The sequence below is a fragment of the Puntigrus tetrazona genome, chromosome 24 (genome assembly GCF_018831695.1).
Source record: "Puntigrus tetrazona isolate hp1 chromosome 24, ASM1883169v1, whole genome shotgun sequence".
Classification (NCBI taxonomy): Eukaryota; Metazoa; Chordata; class Actinopteri; order Cypriniformes; family Cyprinidae; genus Puntigrus; species Puntigrus tetrazona.
The window spans coordinates 9,215,369-9,234,889 of NC_056722.1; the positions used below are offsets into that span (position 1 = coordinate 9,215,369).

The window sequence follows — 19,521 nt, forward strand, 5'->3', positions numbered from 1 at the left end:
AATATTTAACAGTGATCTGGAGAGATCAAGGTAACATCCGTGGTTTCAGAGAAGACACCTTTCAAATCCTTCACAATGTGTTGGATCCTCAACCAATAACAATTTTCAGTGCCTCTATGCGCATTTCTAAAACTGGTTCCTTAGATTTCTTTAATATGTAAATACACAATGGGGTGCATGAAGATATCTTTATTCCATGTGAACTGGTTAGCATCTGCAGAACAGTTTTGCTCTGTCTTGCGTCAGCTGCTACTACAGTACTCTGTGTGGGCACTGCTCCTCCAGAAAGCATAAATATCTAATAGATAGGTGGCCCAGGGAAGAATTTTGGATATATATATATGCTCTCTTCTATCCAGCCGATGTATTGGAGGTCAGGTGCGAGTCAGAGCAGCATTGCTAACGACTACAGAAATGAGTTATACAATTCGATGCATCTATTATGAATATGTTGCAACTGAAATGGATAATCAGCAACATGTTGAGTCATGGCTGTCTGAAAATCAATGAATTGTGGAGACTGCAAATGGATTTATTGGCTTCTTGTGCCACCTACTGGTCAGAGGTCAACATGGCACATATTTAATTCTAACCAGTTTAGCTCAAAACATACAAACAAATTATGCTCTTCAGGATTCAGGATTCAGGACTGAAGATCACAGACGGGTGTGTAAGACTGAAAACACCATCAAACAAATGATGATCTTTTTCAAATTCTAATTTTAAGGAGAAGTAGTGTTTACGGATTTGCTTTGCTTTGCTTTTATCTTTAAACTTTTGGAATTACCTTAAACATTTCTTTTAAATAAAATAAATTCAATAATTAGCAAAAAAAAAAAAACACTATAAATACATAAAAATAATCATTAAAAATGCACTGGATACACAATTAAAAAAATTAAATAAAAAAAATAAAAATACACAAAAAAATATTAAAATACACATATGCATTTCTAAATCTCATGCAGTGATTCTTTAACGAAGTTGAACATGCTTCTTTTGAATTTTTGCCTCCAAATCTTTCAAATTATTATTTTTTTGTAACATTAACATAGAACATTTAAAGTTTTTTAATCATTTTCTCCAAAAAACATAAAAAATAAAAGATGAGATTTAGGCTCTGTTTTCTGGTCAAGATCTAGTAAGTCGTCTATAATGATTTAAAAACTGTTAAAGAAAATCACCTCTGATTGGTAAACAATCTTTTCAATCAATGCAATCATTATAAACACATACAGACTATAAACAGGTAAATCGAAATGATAAAATGACCATAAACTAACTCTTACAAGTCTTTGAAATTTAATAACAGACACGTCGGACTACTTTGTCGTATTTATCTTAATCTGAAACAGCAATATTTTAAATCCGTCCACTTTTAATAAAAAATGTGAAAGGTGCACGCTACAGACATGCTATAGGTGTATGATACATGCTTCTATAAAATGCATGTCCATAAATCTATGAACTGAAAAAGAGAAAAAAAGCTGGTCTACTAATACTGGGTTGAAGCAGAGCTTCTCAAAGGGTCAAAAACACAGTGACCACAAATTGTTTTCTCTATAAATTGAGTATTATAAATGAATTATTTGTATGTTTATTGTTATTACTGATGCACCAGTAGATGGCGTCAGAGTCCCATATGTTACAATAAGGGCACAGTTCATATCAATTATATTGCCCAATGACAAAAGATATGCATGGTAAATACCTAAGAAGAGGTAAAATGTCATTTAGCACGAAATCTACTAAAACACGGGACTAAATGCTATGCAGCTTTATATAGCGCTGCTATATGAGAGGTATCTTACATCATTTTTTTTCACAATGCCAAATGATACTCCAATATATTATTACTAGTCAACAACATTTACTTTTGCTTCCCGATATTTGATTTCTTAATTGGCATTTAGTGTATATTTACGCAGAGCAGTACTGAGCAGAAGAGCTATTGCTTTCAAAGAGAAGATAGAAAACTTTTTCCATTAGGGCTGACATTTAGCTTGTAACGATTGTTATACGAGGGACACATCAGGCGGTGAAGCTTGTACTTGTCCTCTAATTATCCTGAAACGCTCACAGTCATTCAGAGTACGCTACAGCGGCGGTTCCAGACCACGGTAACCGAGGGCCGAGCAGGGGCCCTGCTTTCAGTATTAAGAGTGATTACTCATAAGAATAAAACTAAATCACCCACTGACTTTCGAAGCTGCTAGAAATGATTTTCTACACCGAGGACCACGTTGGAAATGCAGTGCAGTGAAAGTACAAAAGTTGTGTTTCATGCGTAGTAAAGTTAAAGCCAAAAGTTTCCAGAAATTGGAAGGCTACAAAGTGCAGATACTAGTAAATGTATTTCATAACCTCTGGGAGATTATCTATAATGGTCAAAGTATCCAAAGTGTAATCTAAAGGTCTGCTGCACATAAAAAAAACTGAGGCCGGGGATGAAAGTAACACTTTTAGTTTGAGCACCAGTATCTGAGCAGAAAGTAGAACAATTTTGGATAATCTGAACCATTTAAAATGACAAAAACACGTCGTATTCATTTTATGACTTTGAATTTAGCGCAACGACAATTTTTGCTGTGCGTGTTTGCGTTCTGGATTCAGTCGCTAACTGTGTCGCAGTCTACATATTTTTATGTGAATTTAAAAAAAAATTGCTGGATGGAAATATTAAGACGTGCGGAATTTCAAATCTAAAAGTGCAAGTGCTCATTTGAGGCGGATGGTGGTTTTGTGCAATGAGTAAATATATATATGCACATAAACTGTGATGTAACATAAATCCCTTGACGTTCAATGAAAAAGAGGATGTGATTGGATAACTCGCCATAAGGAGTTGGTAGTAACATTTTTATTGAAGTGTTACAACAACTATCCCACCCTGAAAACTGTAACATAAACAAAAAATGTTATATTAGATTTGTATGAAATATCAGTTTTTAAATCATACACTTAAACGTCTTAAAATAAGTGGAACAGTTTCAGGTTTTTTCCTGACCTCCTTCCAAACATCTGTTTGATAGAGTATGAAGTACGTCTCGAAATTCCGTGAACAGTTCGGATTGCTTTAAAGCAGCAACAAATGCACATGCACAGCTAAACATCCTAATTATGACAGTGGACGTTATGAACATGTTTGCATTATATAACATTAACGAGCGTCATATTTCAAGCACTTTTCAAGCAAAGCATTTTGCTAAATAATGTTTGCAACAACAGTTTGTTTGAAATGAAAACAAAAATGTGAATTGCTTTATTATTATTATTTTTGACGTTTGTGCGCATGAATATTTTGTAGATGCCGCACGCTGTTTTTTTTTAGTGTGATAACATTCAGATTTCAGTGTGTGTGTGTTTGAAGAAGTGTCCGAATACTCTTCGTGCCACTTTATATTTTGGCACATATGCTACATACATATCTACTATAATAAATAGCTACTACAAGATAAAATGACAAACAGTCTTCTGTGATTTATTGCTTTACTGATCACGGTATTTCACTACAGCCAAGCTTTTTCAGACGCTTCTCTCTCAGTACAGGTTGTTGAGCACGTGGCTGGCGATGTATTTGACAGCCAACATGGTCTCCTCACAAGTGGGCTTGATCTGAGACTCGGGAAGCAGGAAACCGTAACGACCTTCGTCACGCAGCTCGAAGGTGTAGGAGTACTTCACGCCCAGGTCATAAGCCCAGTCGTCAGAGCCACCAGCAGCAGGGTCTGCAATGAGAAGGGTCACGAAATGCATCAGCAAAAACCTTCTCACGACATGCGACCAACGTTTTATTGGTTACTGTACCACCACAGGAGTTTAAAGTGGACTGTAGTATAGGTAGAGCCTAGAGTTTTTACATTTTACAAACCGGACTACAGGAGACTTTAAAGGAACACTCCACTCTTTTTTTGGAAATAGGCTCATTCTCCAACTCCACCAGAGGTAATAAGTTGAGTTTTACCATTTTTGAGTCCATTCAGTCGATCTCGGGGTCTGATATCACGCAGCACCTTTGGAAAATAGTCCCCAGCTTGAAGGTGCAAGCAAGAGGATCTGGCTGTTTTCAGGTGCTTTTAGGATTATTACGCCGGAATGCGAGTGTAGGTCCTAGTCACATCAGCCTAAAAAAACCCCAACTTTTCATTTTCCACCGTTCTTACTGCACGATGCAACTACACAAGAGTCAAGTTTTAAACAGGAAAAATATCGAACTCTTTGGTCGCGATGCTACTGGTCTAATTGGATTCAATATGTTAAACTATAGACCCGGAGACCCGACTGAATGGATTCAAAAAACTGTAAAACTCAATTATTAACTCTGGGGGAGTTGGAGAATGAGCCTATTTCCAAAAAAAGTGGAGTGGTCCTTGAAGCGTAAACGCAGGTTTAACAGCTTTGGTATGATTATAATCACATTCTTGAAAACTGTTCTGACTCTAAAACTTTCAGTGAAAATCTTTCATGTTAAAAAAGCTTAACGATAGCGATGTTAAAGTTTGTTTATAGACCTACTCTTAGCTTTCGACTCGAATCTGATCGCGTTTAGGCTTCGACTTCTATAAAGTTCGTAAAATTTCAAACCTTTTAAACACTTTTGAGTTACTTTTTAAATCAGGGCAAGGTCTGCTTGTTTGTTTTTAATATTTAAAAAGTTCTTATTCTACAAATGAAAAAGTCCTTTCGTACAAAAAGTGAAACTGAAAACGAACATGCCTCAGGCTGAAGGAAATTTAAATTCAGAGGGCACAGGCGCAATTCCGTAAAGAATATGACGCAAAGGAAAGAAACTATTCAGCAATAACAAAAATGTAATTTTTGCTTTTTAGTATGGTTAAATTGGACAGACAATAAGGAACAATGTCATATCTGATATTTGTCTTACTTAACATTTAATTATTGCAGTTTTGTGTCATATCCTGAATTTACATTTCATTGTTATTATTCACTTTGAGCAATACTGAAGCTGTTTTGTGCATGTGTGATGAATAAATGCATGTTCACAACTACAATAGCCTATGTTCGCATTGCACCTTATTTCTCTCAACATGGCAACACGTGAGCCGTAAGTAACTGGCCTTACTTATTTGAAAATGTAACTAAATCTAAATTACAAAGTAATGCGTTACTTAACTCCTTACTTAAAAAAGGAAAACGATTATGTAACTTGCTTTATTGTGTTGTATTGTGTTTATAACTGACTTAGAGTATCACATTGTTAGCTTAGCAACAAACTAGCCTCTTTTAGAATCAACCGAGTCAAAATTTGCGAGTCGATGCCCATGCAGAGCATTTTATATCAGTCTAGTTGAATAGACTGCTGAAGATAGATTCCTAAGGAAGTAGGAAGCTCACTGCATGTAGGTTTTGGACCGGAGCTTATCTTGGACTCTTATACTCACAGATGGTCACAGCACCAGGGCCGCTGGTGTATCTGGTTCCGTACAGGGTGCGCAGAGCCGCAATAGCTCCCTGAGACACGCTCAGCTACCAAAAAAAGACAAGGCCGATGTCAGAAACCTCAAAGGCACACGCTAATAAACGATCGCGTACTGCACGTGGAGTTGTGCCAGATTTAACACTGAAATGCTGCATTCGATCACATTATTCAACAAGTTCGCTTCGGTGCAGACGTACCAACTCTGAGTGATCAGCAGCCAGGCCGTATTTGTAGGAATAGGGAAACAGGAGCAGCTGGGAATACGAGTGGACAGTCAGGTAGGCCTTGATGATGGACTTGTTGGAACGGATGAAGTTGGCCAAGTTCTTGGACTCAATCTCAGATTCTACGCTGCTTCCACAGTAGGTTTCACTGCAGGGGTTGCTGGAAGCTCCAACGGCTGGGAAGTGAGCGGCATGCATCAAACATGTTTCACAGAGAGCCATTATTTGTAAATGTCATGACCCTTTTTCAAGATTTCATGCTGGTTAAACTAGTACGGATGCGCAGCTTAATTTGTAATATGCTGCTGATAGCTTTAATAGGAAGCGAGTACTCACTGCACCATCCAGCATCAAAGTTTCTGTTGGGGTCAGTACCGATACAGCTGCTACCACTGTTCCTGGATCGGGTCTTTCTCCACATCCTGTCCTGTGGGATCAAAACAAGACCATTCAGATCATTCTTGAGCATATTATATATTTATGTCTTCTACCTCCAATCAATGCACTCAATGAGTTTGGCCTGTAATTTTGTAAGTTTGCGTTTCTCTTCCATCTTAGAATAATAATCATCGTACTCAAAAATCGTCGTACTCATTGGTTGCTAACTCTGCATATCCTACCTGGTCTTATGAATGTATACCAAATAAAAATGAAAACTCATGGTACTGATACGCAAAAATGGTATCATATGTACGTGAAAACCATTATTGTGTGTCTTTAACACGAATATTCGTACGCATTAATACACACAACTGTATGAGCAAAGAAGAAGAAAAGATCTAAACGAAAGAAAAAAAACACCAATAAACAGAAAATGTATGTCGAATCAGAGACTACACGCTGAACCACGTGTGCAAACTTTGTATATATAATAATGTAAATAATGTACTTTGTAACACAGGTTATGGGCGTACATTGGTCCAGGTATATTCATAGCCATCAACGTTGAAGACAGGCAAAACAAAGAAGTCCATTCTATCCAGAAGGTTGGTCATCTCAGGGTCACTGCCGTAGGTTGACACAGCCTAAACATAAGGAAAAAAAAGTTTAGATTTATAGATCTAATGAATTAAACACACACAAAAAAAAAAAAAAAAAAATATATATATATATATATATATATATATATATATTTTTTTTTTTTTTTTTTTCGTCCTGTACCTCTTTTACGAACCACTGACAGAAAGCATGAGTGATCCATTCTCTGGCATGAAAGCCACAATCCATGAAGACGGCTGGCTTAGCAGAGCCTGTCTTCTTTCCAATCTGTGGAAAAGGAAAAAAATGACAGTGTTTTAATTGTCAAAACCACAAATCCAACCTTATTTTGTATTGCTGCATTTAAACAATGTAATTGTACTGGTAATCACTGCAGTTAAAAAATATGTTTGTATGTATGTATATATATATGTTTTGTGAGTTCTGTTAAGTGACTAGCAGAGGCAGGGATTTACCGTCAGAAGGTGCATGGGACGTCCCTCATAAGTATTCCCTATCACCTGCCTGCTGATCAGGTCAGCATTGGCGGAGCTGATGGAGACTACCCAGTCATTAATCTGTAGGTGAGTACCAATAACAAATTAAAACACCTGGAATGGAGAAAATACATGTTTAAGAGGAATTATGAGTGCACTGGCAATCATACCGTTGCCCAGTTGTTGTACTTTGTGTAGTCATGGGCCTTTGTCGCCCTCTTGTTGTCCATCTGAGCCTCCACAGCCTCCTGAAGATTTTCAAACATGACCCTGCAAGACAACGATGGCATTTTTAACACAAAGAATATTCAAAGGCTAATGCCACTTGTGAGTGTGTGTGTGTGTGTGTGTGTGTGTAAGTATTATACATATATATACATATATATATATGTATAATACTTACTTAACTTCCATGCCACTCTGCTGTAAGATGGTGAAGACCATGTCAAGCTGGGCTGCAGGAACATGAATATCCACATTCATGCCAATGGTCACAATGTCAGGATTGTCTGGCTTCCAGAAATTCACCTGAAGAGGGTACAACGGGTACGCTTAATGAAATAATGGACACACAGATATGTGTCTTAATGAAAATCAGATCATCACAATCATTTTAAAAAGTTTTTTTGTTGTTGTTTTTTCTCCAAGCAGTGTTTCGGAAAAGTGCATTGAATCAAACTGTTTTAAAAAGCTTTAATAATTGTTCTGATGGTAGTGAATATATAAGTATATATATATATATATATATATATATATATATATATATATATATATATATATATATATATATATATATATATATATTATAATTAGATACACCAGAAATTCTAATGCCATTAAGAATTAGCTGATAGTGCCATCTCGTGGCCAAGGTTGGTCGTACATGATAATATATATATAAAATAGTAATAATAATAATAATAATAATAATAACGAAACCTATTTTATATCTTAAATAATGCATTTTTAATATTACCTTGATTTTGTGACCTATTTCCTGATGATTGTCACATCTTCCTCAGATCCAGGTATCAGACGGAGGACCTTATCTCTAGAGTGTGGAGAGATATTTATATATATATATATATATATATATATATATATATATATATATATATATATATATATATATATATATATATATATATATATATAAACTTCACATATTGTGAACTTTGTGGTTAAGGCGATAAAAATATTTTCAAGATTTTACCCCACAAATTTGGTTGGCTCACAGAGAGCAACGGCCACCAATCCCAAGAGCAAAAGGACCTTCATTTTGCAAATATGTTCATGTTCTCCACACAGATGTCTTTTTATAATGGCAGGTCTTCAAGGGCCGCCCAGTCCTGACCTTCTCCAGAACGCCTTTATATTTCACCTGTTGCACATGCTTTTGAAGATATTTTTAGCTATGATTTGAGGTGACAACAGCTTTAAATACAAATCTTTCAATCATTAACCTGTTAAAAAGGAGAAAAGAAAAAGAAATGTATCGAGGACATTGTTTAAAAAACTGGCTTTTATTTAAGTAGTCCTAAACACATTTAGTGCTGTATGAATGTTCAGATGAGTACAAAGTTTGGAAAGAACATAAAAAGATATAGAAAAATAATGCATTTTTAAATGGCAAATTTACAATAAACACTTTTTTAATGTTATTATATAACATCTTTGTAAAATTAGAAATTTGTTGAAAACAAAATTATATGTAACATTTTATGTTCAGTGTGTTTGGTTTTTACATTCATATCTCATACACAAGTAGTTAATGACATACTATACTTTCTAGAAAAAGTTGAGACATTGCTGTTGCACTACAGAGACATGATCACAAAGTGTTTGAGTTGATTAGGTCACTTAGGTCACAGATATAATTTAGCATTTCACACTGTTGCACTGCATTCAAAATATGTTATATACATTGTGGCTTTATTTAAAGCAGGGAAAAAGAGTGACAAGAATATATAGATATTGATATTGGCATAAACTGGCACTAATAGATAGCGCCATAAACAGTTTTTTACTTGCATTATTACCAATTCAGTAATGCATTTTTAACAGAAATGTTATTTAGCAGTGCAATTGCCAATTATGTTGTTGGCCAATCATAAAATAAGATGATAACGATATCCTACAGTACCATTCAAAATCCCAAAATAGATAAATACACAATTGCAGCTATGCCTTTTATACTTAAGATGTCTTCACCGTGGATGTTGAATCCATCTTGGTGCTTGTTGGGTTGAGCAGACCGGAATTACAATGTGGGGTGACATTCATCTTTGAGTTAATCGTAAAGTTATTGCCAGATTGCCCAGACCCGCAACCTAGTAACCTCAGCAAGTTCTTGCGAAAGTTATGTCCAACAAAACCATAAAGAATGGGGTTTACGCAACTGTTTAAATAAGAGATGCAGATGGTAAATGGCATGGCTGTGTCAATAACATCCAATGTTTGGCAGTTTTCCACTACGCCAAGCGTGGCCAGCAGCTCCATGAAGTGGAAAGCTTGGTGAGGAGCCCAGCAAACAAAAAAAGCTAGCACAGTAGCGGCTATCATACGAAGAGTTTCGTCTTCCCGAGAGCGAACGCTTTTCCTCAAAAGACCCCTGGAACCCAGAAGCGCCCGGCCGATGAGGCAATAGCAGGTGATGATGACCAGGAAAGGCACAAGGAAACCCAGCACGCTTTTTAGCACGCTAAGGCTAACTAGCAAGTTGATCTGCTCGCTGCGGTGCCACACAGCGCACAACGTAGAGTTCCCAATGTCGTACACGTCCCGGCTTAGCGCCGTAGGCGCGCTGAGGAGCAAGGCAAACAGCCATATAAGTACACAGGTGAGGTTGGCGTAAAAAAGCGTGCGTTGGCGCCTAGAGCGCACCGGGTGTACGATAGCAAGGTATCGATCGAGGCTAAGAGCGGTGAGGAAGAAAATGCTAGTATAGAGGTTGAAGATGACCAATCCGGCGCTCGCCTTGCACAGGAAAGTCCCAAACGGCCAATGGTAACCCGTAGCGGTGAAAGTTGCCCACAAAGGTAGCGTAATAAGGAAGGTGAGGTCTGATATGGCTAGGTTGAGCACAAACACGTTTGCCACAGTCTTCAGCTTCATGTAGCGGTAGATGACAGCCACCACCATGCTATTGCCAATGATCCCGATGACGAAATTGCATCCGTAGACGACGGGGATGAAGGTGAAGATGAAGCTGTGCCTTCCAGACATACTGCAGTTCACATGGAGGCCCTTGCTCACCCCTGATGTTTTGTTCTCCATTTCTGGTCTTAAGTTGTAGTGATTATGTGACTATAAATGGGTTCTGCTATCCACAGGGTGTGTCTGCAGTAACCAACACCAGCTTTGGGTAAAGGCCTCACTGACACCTATAAAGGAGAGCAACAAAAATATCAGCCACAGTCCAAGGGAAGAGGCATCATTAACACAGCCAAAGGCTGTAAACAGCAGTCGTGACACATGGCCATGAAAGAGCTCCTGCTAAGCACTCTCATTAGGCTTTACACATTAAAACTGTCCTCGCTCATCATGCAACTTCTGCTAAATAAGATGCCGTTAAAAACAGATGCTTGATGAATCAGGCCTTTGAAATTGCATTTATCTGTCCACCAGGAACCCCTTAAAATGCTGTCTAAAACAGTGTTTGTCACGGATCATGGAAAAACGTCTTCTGTTCTTCTTCTGAGTATTGTTGCTGATGCGGTAACGCATGTGACTGGTTTGTTTACAGAACTGTGGTTAGAGTAGAATTACTGGTTATAGCATTCTTTTTTTTTCAGAGAAACTTACATACAGCACCTTTAAGATGTCTTAACAGTGGATGTTGAATCGGTCTTGGAGCTCGTTGGGTTGAGCTGACCAGAGGTACATTGATAGTTGACATTCATCTTTGAGCTAATACCAAACATCCCAGCAACCTCAACAGTTTTTCTTCTTTTTCTGTATTTGCATAACTGTCCGTCTAAAGACCTAAAGTCCTATTTTTTCATCTTCCTTTCGCAAAACATTCAAACAAGTCTTTGTAAAAGTTTTTTTATTACTTTATCGTTGTGCATTTTAAACCTGAATGGCAAATTCAGAAATTGAAATTTAATTTAAATTAGTTTCTGAATGTCCCACAAATGTTTTATTCTGATATTTAATTGGCTAGAAAAAAGTTCTGAGGTATTAATTTACAGTGCATTGTAGTGAAACCTGCTTTTCACAGAGAATATAGTTTGCCTTGATCATCACTCAACATCTGTGAATATGGGTCAATTCTCTCAGAAGGAAATAAAATAATAATAATACAACTTAATCATTATTTTAAAAAGAAATAATTTTAAAAAAGAATAATAATTTGAAATTCAATTTGCTGTGCTTTGGAGACATATGGTACGTAGCCACATAAAAATAAAGAAATAAATTGAAAATAAATTAAATAAAAATTAAAATAGATTTAAAAATCCAATGGCCAAAAACAAAAAAGTCCCGTAAAAATGGATTACTGACAGCTATGGTGGGCAAACGAAAACTGTAAAATATCATAATTAAAACAAATTGCACTTAATTAAGATTTTTTAGAGAGTGTAAAGGGTTAAATGCTGCTAGTTTAAAATGAATATCGTACAAGGAAATTATGTCTCATATCCATAAGCATGAGATTTGAAGCTATCCTCACAACTAAAGGGAGCATGCTCTAAAAGCCAAAACATTTCCCGAATCGCATTCACATCTTGCGACGTGTCTTTTGAGACATTTGTGCATACTCCCAAACAAATGTAAACGTCATTAAACGGTCATGGAAAGTCAGGCCGCCCTGTTATCAAAGTATGTGTCCTGAACGACATATTAGTAGCTGGATGGAAACCGTCACCAGCTAGTGTTATACGGCAGAGCCTGTGCTCATGAAGGTGGCATGGCAGTAAACGTGCTTTTCTAACTACACCGTTAATTGATGTAGGAGATAGAGGGAGAGAGAGAGAGAGGTGCATTAGAGCATTACAGAGTTGTTATGTTCCATACACATTGTGCTGAAAGGAGCTCAGCATGAGAATTTCTAATCAGCACACACCTAAATAAACAGGTCACCAGGGGTCTAGGCTGTGGAAAGTGCCTGTGAGAAAATCAAACCTGTTTGCGGTTAAAAAAATGGGCTTGCTGATTCTAGGATAGAGCGAGGAGAAATTATCCATTTAGAACATTGTTCATAAATGTCCAGAACTATAATAATGAAACACATTCTGCATACTTAATTAAATATGGCAAATGAGCTTCGGTTTGCCTCAAGGAGGCGCCATACATGGTTTCGGTTCATTTAAGCAAAGTCTGAATACAAACCAGGATTGTGCGTAAACTGAACTGAATGTTCTTCTTCAGTTTATTTATCAGGGATTTACAGTATGCACAGCAAGTTAAAGAAATGTTTAACTTTATTTTCACAAATTTAGCTAATTTATCCCCTCTTATTTGTTCCTCTTAAGCAGCAACATTGTTACATATTCAAGAATTTTCTTTATATAACTTGTAAGCACTTATCTTAAGTAAATTTTTAGGTGTTTGGTTTTTATTTTTAATTTTTTTTAACTTCGGTAGAAGCTGACTTTATTATAATTCTTCTGTAAATATCCAGTGTGTGTTGTGTTGTGTTGTATTCATGGGTAATTAATATTATTATCAATAATAGGTAATATATCAAGCAATAAATACATAAACAGTCCAACAAATCAATAGGCATTAATTAAAAACTTGCAGACTTCCTTCAATTGAATTTCTACTTCAAATTACAACTCAAAATTTACGTACATTCAAATTTGAATCGCAACATCAAGAATTTTCGAGGTTTCGAAGTTTTTCGAACACATTCCTAATTAAGATGTGATCGAGTCCTGAATGGCGCACAAAACTTCAATTAACACATATTTGTAATATATTTTATTTTATAAAATACTTGAAAATACTATAATTTGGTATTTTGTTTCACACTTGTGCTCCCTTGCGCTGTTTTGCGCTCCACATAATATATGCCCATATTTGGTTTTCCCTTTCCTGTCCTCGTTTTGTCATTAGTTCCAAGTGTGTGTATGTTAACTATCTAGTGCTAAGGAGAGCAATAGCGGTGCTCAACTCAACTGTAATGTAAAAGACTATCAATTTAATTCCAAGATATTCCATTATTTTCTTTCTTTTTTTTTCAGATAACAAGCAAATAAATCTTTACTCTGTGACCATACGATTCATCAGATTTTAGCAGTTTGATTCATATGTAAAGTGAATGTAGGTTTCTTCGGTTTCACAGTCGAGACGTTTTAAAAAGCATGCATTCTTCTGTAAAAACAACATCCATATCAGTTGCAGATGTAGCATTCATCGCGAGAGGAGCACAACATCAGGGTGCCGAGGGTAACAGGATAATGAAACATCACCCCTGCACATCTCCTCCTCGGGCCTGCTGCAGTAAAACAGTTCTGCACGCGTCACCATTTGATTTAGTCCTGTTTTCTTTTTTAAATGAGCATAACAGTAGGTGGCCATACAGTAGGTGACTGTATAGAGAACACAGAAACACAACATGCACGACTGGCTCACTTTTAGTTGTGAGTGTGTTCCCATGCTGTTTCTCTGGATTCATTTTTATATCCTGGCATTACCTAGAATCGAGATTCATCGAGATACCTAAGTCGTGCGAAATAGGAGTTGAATTCACAAGAACGCCGCCACAAAGTCAAAATGACGAGTGGGGAAACTAAGAAAGGTTTCCTAGTTGGGAGTCTTGTTTGAAAATCTTGTTAAAAAAAAGATGCATTGCCTTTTCGTTGCAACCATAGTGACTTGAGCATGCTTGATGTCTTAATTACAACTTTCCAAGTCGTAAATACGAACTGCCCAGGAGAATTTTAACACACTGAGATATAAAACACATAAGGGCACAAAACAGCAACACACAGCACTACTGGATACTAATTTGATAATACTCTTAATTGTTTCTCCCAGACAGCAATTACCTTAAACGGAGAGCAAATGGAAACTTTAAATGGAGACTGTAAAAGGCAGAAATGCTCCTTTACATTAGTTTGTCAAATGCTGTTAAATAAAAAAACATTGGTGCATTTCCACCATTTACCGAGGAATGGTGTACAGGAGAGCAATGGTGTTTACCATGATTTTATTGTACATTTGCGTGAAAATTGAGTTGTTTTTCACCGGAACCAATCGAGAGTACTAGGAAAGACGTGTTTTGAGGAGACCTTGTTACGCGTTACATGTACTTTTTTATGACAATAAATAATGAATAATAACATGCAAGTAAGCGTAAACCAAATCCTAACCATATAGCAAATGCGTGTAGCTAATTAATATTACTCCAGAAAATATACTTACACTGTAAAAAGGACACCTTAAAATAATGTGCAACCGAAAATGGAAACATGCTTAAACTCTTCGTTAAACCTTTAACATACTTCGCCATTCATTGATTGGGTTTAAAAAGAAACATTTGAAGAAAGAATAATCGCGTTGTATTTTATGTAACATTAAGGTCAATTATAATTAAATGCAATAATATAAAAAAAACTGAGATTTATGGATGTGTGCTATAATTTGAACAGATTTGAAATTTTCTTCTAAAATTAGCATTTATATTAGACTCTTATGTGTAAGTAATATCACTTTAAGTCAAGTCAAGTCAAGCCTGCTTTATTGTCAGATAAAGCAGACTTTGCTTTAATTGCAACCTTTTCATTGCTTTAGTGGCATATTAGGTTGTTTTTATTTCTATTAACATAAATAAAAATGCTCATTTTAGATTTCACATGTCACTTAGAGTCTTTTGCATCCTCACTCTTCATTCCTCCTTTTTATTTTGAGATTGATTTTGAGGTCAAACGTCACTTGGATAGATTCGTATGGGATTCAGCTATGTACTTGCCACCTTTCCTAACAACGCAAGTGTCCGAAATGAACTCTGCTCAATCATAAGTGTAGAGTCAGCACCACCATCTGGCAGAGTGTTAACCTGCCCGCTAAAAGTCATCTCTGATCTAGTTAAAGATCCGCTCAATCTGCTCCTCTCTTTTTTCGGAGAGGTACCACGTCAAATTCGCCTCATCAGCACAACTGTGGCCACTAAAAAAACAATTATCCTCTCTCCTCTCCTGCTGGGGCGGCAGAGACAGGGTTTATGTATTTCTGTTGACTGGGCTTTTAAAGAAACGGCTGTTTGGATTAACAGCAGATGGAATGACACGGACATCTGTCGGACATTTTGTTTAGCCAAGCATAGAAGTAAGCACGACGAGGCAATTTAGCTTCGGTTATCGTGTTTAAGTTCTCGGCAGATAGATGAAAGCTGCCACCGTGGGAGTTGTGGACAACAAATATTAGTCAGCCTTAAGACCGCAGCTCAATAAAACATAGGGTTTGTCTGAGCTGAAGAGATTATGTTTTTAACAATGGGAGACAGCACAATCATTTTGTGCTGAGACTTAGTGAGCTGACTGCAAAGGCGTTATAAGTTCTCGAAACTGTTCTGAAAGCTTGGTCTTACGAAATTGCGTTTAAACAGCACGGTTTTTGGTTTCTACTTGGCATACTATTTATGCACAAAAATTTACTTTTGTTGCATATAACACAGTTTTTGTGTGCGCATGATACACAATATTTTGGTGTAGTCACTATTTCTGCGTACAACTAGAGCAAAAAAAAAATCATTTTGTGGAATAGAATCTAAAGTGCTTTGTTAACTGCACTGAATGTGCACTCCTAGTCCACTTGAAATCTAAAAAGTGTGTTATAAATAAATAACGTATGTATAAAAGGCCACTACGATGCACTTTACTAATTGTTTTTAAAGAATTTTTTAAAGAAGCACCCTTATTTTGATGTGCTGACTAACCTTATAAAGCACTTATGACATGTAAAGTACTTGTGACTGTAGCGTTTTCGTACATATTACATTTAAAATTAATACGCTAGACATAGTAGTCTAGCTAATTCACTTGTGCATTGAAGAGCAGGGACTGTTTCCATTAAATCAATGTTGTCTGCAACTGAAATTGGACTTTCGCTGATTTCTTTTCATTAAATAAATGAAAAAAGCAGGTTGCTTAATATGAATGTGCGTGTTATATACTACTATTCACAACTCCTCTCCAGTTGCCTCATGGGATAGTAATGCTATGTTAGATATGCACTTTAGAAGCAGTAGCTTCCTTTTGCCTATTGTTTGAGAAAGGCTGGGAATTTATATATATTACTATTTTTCACCTACACTTTCAGAAACAAAAGGTACAAAAGCTGTCGCTGTTCAAAAGGTACGTTGTTTTAAAGGGTCCATTTTGGTACCTTAAAAGTACATATTAGTATTGAACATATTAGAACCTAATTGGTATAAAAGTGTACCTTTTAAAAAGGTACCACCCAGGCGACAGCTTTCGTGCCTTTATTACTGAGAGCGTAATATATAATATTTTGATCTAAAATATTGGCACGTTTAACAAAAATGTGGTACTCTATCAAACATTAATTTGGATAACACCATCTTTCAACTACAGTACTATCAGAGGTCAGGCCATTTAAAGACCTGATTTAAAGTTTTCCATTTTTCTAATTTATTTAAATAATACACCTGTGAGAAGCTGGGGTTTGTTCTTGTCTCACTTAAATCTCTACCAAGCTCTTACCGTAACATAAAATGAGGCATTTCTTAGTTTTGCTGTGTCACTGAACGTGGCCGCATCCTGTCTGCGGTGGTTACTGTAACATCTGTGAATTATTCCAGCTATTATATCCAGCTGAAAATAAAGGAGTTCATTGACCAGTTACTCGAACGTAGCCTCTATGTTAAGACAGTTTTAAGTGGAGTCAAGTCACTGAGATTATGAACGAACTTAGACTTGGACTCGGACGTTTTAGACTCGAGAAGTACGGTACAATCCATGTCACATTAAACATTACAAATGAAATAAAATAAAAAGAAGAAGAAATACTCAATTGGTTAAAGACTTGGACTTGTCTCAGATTTGACAAGGTGACTAGGACCATTCTTAAAGAAAAACTAAATAATAGTAATAATAGATGACTTACAAAGTGTTTTATGCAACAGATCACTTCATACATATATATATATATATATATATATATATATATATATATATATATATATATATATATATATATATATATATGTAGTTACTGTTACAGTAAAGCATTGAGTCTGGATAAGATTATCTGTAAGTTATAACTCAAATGGATTTTGTTCCAACAACAACAAAGAAAATGTAAAAATTATATTCTTCTTTATGCAGCATGTACTTGACTTGAATAAAAATAAGCTTGACTTTGTCTGTCCTTATTTAGATTGCAAGGTAAATGTGTATGTTAACGACTGTCTTCATAAATGAGCCATGCCATACTTTACTGTATGTGCAACATAATGGGAAGAACGAGTCTCATAACAGGCTTTTAGCATCATTTTGTACCCATCATCCGCAAGTACTTCGTTCAACAAAAGGAAAAGATATCGCTCAGCATGTTTTTTTCATTGTTGTTTGCTTTTTTCATGAAAGTGAACACTATCTTGAATGACTGAATGATCAATGACTTCATAATTTCTTCATAATATTTATCTATCTACCTGTACACACACACACACACACACACACACACATATATATATATATATATATATATATATAGAGAGAGAGAGAGAGAGAGAGAGAGAGAGAGAGAGGGAGAGAGAGAGAGAGAGAGAGAGAAAGTAAAACATGTCTTTTGGTGAATCCTTTCATGTAGGATGTTCAGGGAGGTTTTAAGATGTTGCTAACTGACCAAAAGGTCCACCCCCAATCATCCACCATGCTAAAAACACAACCACAAATAACAGCACATTTCTCATTAATAAACCGCATCATTAATTTAAAGTATCATGCATGTCAGTAGATGGAAAACACATTTTAATTATCTATGGTAAAATCTTAACTATGCGATGAAAATAATAATGATTATTTCCGTAATATTAAATTTATAGATGATTTTACAAATGACTATTTAATAGAGCATCAAAATAAAAAAATTTACATCTGTGCGTCACGTTCATGAGTTAAGTATCCGCATTAATGAATGAGTATTCAAACATGTACATGATTACAGTTTAGTCCGTTTTACATGCTTACAATGACGCATAAACATAATTTCAAAGCTGGAAATGAACCAGAATTGGTCCTACCTGATGCGGAGGGTGAGAAATCACAGTTTCAGAGTGTGAGCCAAAGTGCATGAACAGCTCAAACAAGACGAGAAACAGTCAAAGCGCTTGACACTTACACACACATCAGCTTGTACAAACACACAGCATGTCCACCCCCCACTGATGAAAACATGGCTCACGTCTCATGTGTTTCAACAGAATCTGCTTGTTAAGACCACCACCCCCCTGCATACACCCACGCGGCTTTAACACTCCTCCCATCTGAGTGGCACATCTCCAGCTCAGCGGTCAGTTATTTCATGCCGTCCTCCCGTGCCATGAATCATGCAAAGGCAAATCATGACATCTCTAATTGACCTCCCCCAAAGATATATTAATAGCGCTGTCACCGACATGAGACATCGGAGATGAAGAGGAAATTGGTTGTCTCCTGTTCCTCTTCTGTCCTTCAAGATTCAAATGCAAACGTGACTTTTTTCAATTACTCCTCTAAAAAACAAGCGAGTACAAACTCTTTACTACGTGGTCGTTACATCATTGATTGAGTGACATACTGAGTGTACAAACTAGAAGGCCTAAGGTTTAGATCTGATATCTGAGATGGAGAAGAATAGGAAAAGAAAACAAAGTAGGGAAGCAGAGGTCCGTTGGGAAGGTTGGAGCTTGCTGCATAGAGACATGAGAAAGAACATGGAGAACTTGTTTGTAAGAGTGAGATGGAATGACCTATGGGGTCAGTTGCAGTTATTGTTGCTCACAAAACATATTACTAGAATATCAGCCATTTATTAGTAATAATTAGAAGTAGTCCTATCCAATAACTGAATTCAACAACTATCTTAGTAACTATTAATAAGCAGCAAATTAATAGCGAATAAGTGTTTCATATTTTGAAGTGTTAGCATGGAGTGTGTGTGATAATGCTTAACTCTTCTGAAGTATTGCATGAGTTGCTTTCTTTATTAATTGTATTTGCTGTCATTATTTACTTTTTCGTGTGTTGTTCCAAACTCATAAGACACAAAAGTCATTACTTTTGTTTTCTTTGCACATAAAAACCACCTTACCACCTTTTTGGGCCTTGAACATAGTTGAAGTAGTTGCTTATTATGCATGCATATTAATAGCATAGTGTTTATTAGTTTTTCTAAAGCACATACTATAGGAATCATGAACTGGTTC

General features: G+C 36.3%; 2 protein-coding genes across 3 annotated transcripts; both read right to left on the reverse strand.

The window, feature by feature from the left end:
- Positions 1-3,455: 3,455 nt before the first annotated feature.
- On the reverse strand, positions 3,456-8,450 carry cpb1 (carboxypeptidase B1 (tissue)). The gene is given in 12 exon segments (XM_043226915.1): positions 3,456-3,728; positions 5,403-5,487; positions 5,638-5,840; positions 6,001-6,091; positions 6,579-6,689; positions 6,826-6,930; positions 7,119-7,220; positions 7,310-7,409; positions 7,543-7,667; positions 8,116-8,138; positions 8,141-8,190; positions 8,353-8,450. Coding segments are annotated over 12 exon segments (1,248 nt in total). The 5' UTR covers positions 8,418-8,450; the 3' UTR covers positions 3,456-3,540.
- Positions 8,451-8,643: 193 nt separating this feature from the next.
- agtr1b (angiotensin II receptor, type 1b) lies at positions 8,644-18,579 on the reverse strand. Of its 2 annotated transcripts, none has more exons than XM_043226916.1 (2): positions 18,358-18,579; positions 8,644-10,522 (listed from the first exon to the last, which is right to left on the reverse strand). In XM_043226916.1, exon 2 carries the CDS (start codon positions 10,413-10,415, stop codon positions 9,336-9,338), a length of 1,080 nt encoding a protein of 359 aa, XP_043082851.1. In that variant the 5' UTR covers positions 10,416-10,522; positions 18,358-18,579; the 3' UTR covers positions 8,644-9,335. The 2 variants fall into 2 exon arrangements, with proteins under 2 accessions (XP_043082851.1, XP_043082852.1); XM_043226917.1 differs by having other exon boundaries at positions 18,456-18,564.
- Positions 18,580-19,521: the final 942 nt, after the last annotated feature.

Bases quoted from the DNA above. Each gene is read 5' to 3' on its own strand.
- agtr1b (XM_043226916.1), bottom strand. From the start codon at position 10,415: ATGGAGAACAAAACATCAGGGGTGAGCAAGGGCCTCCATGTGAACTGC.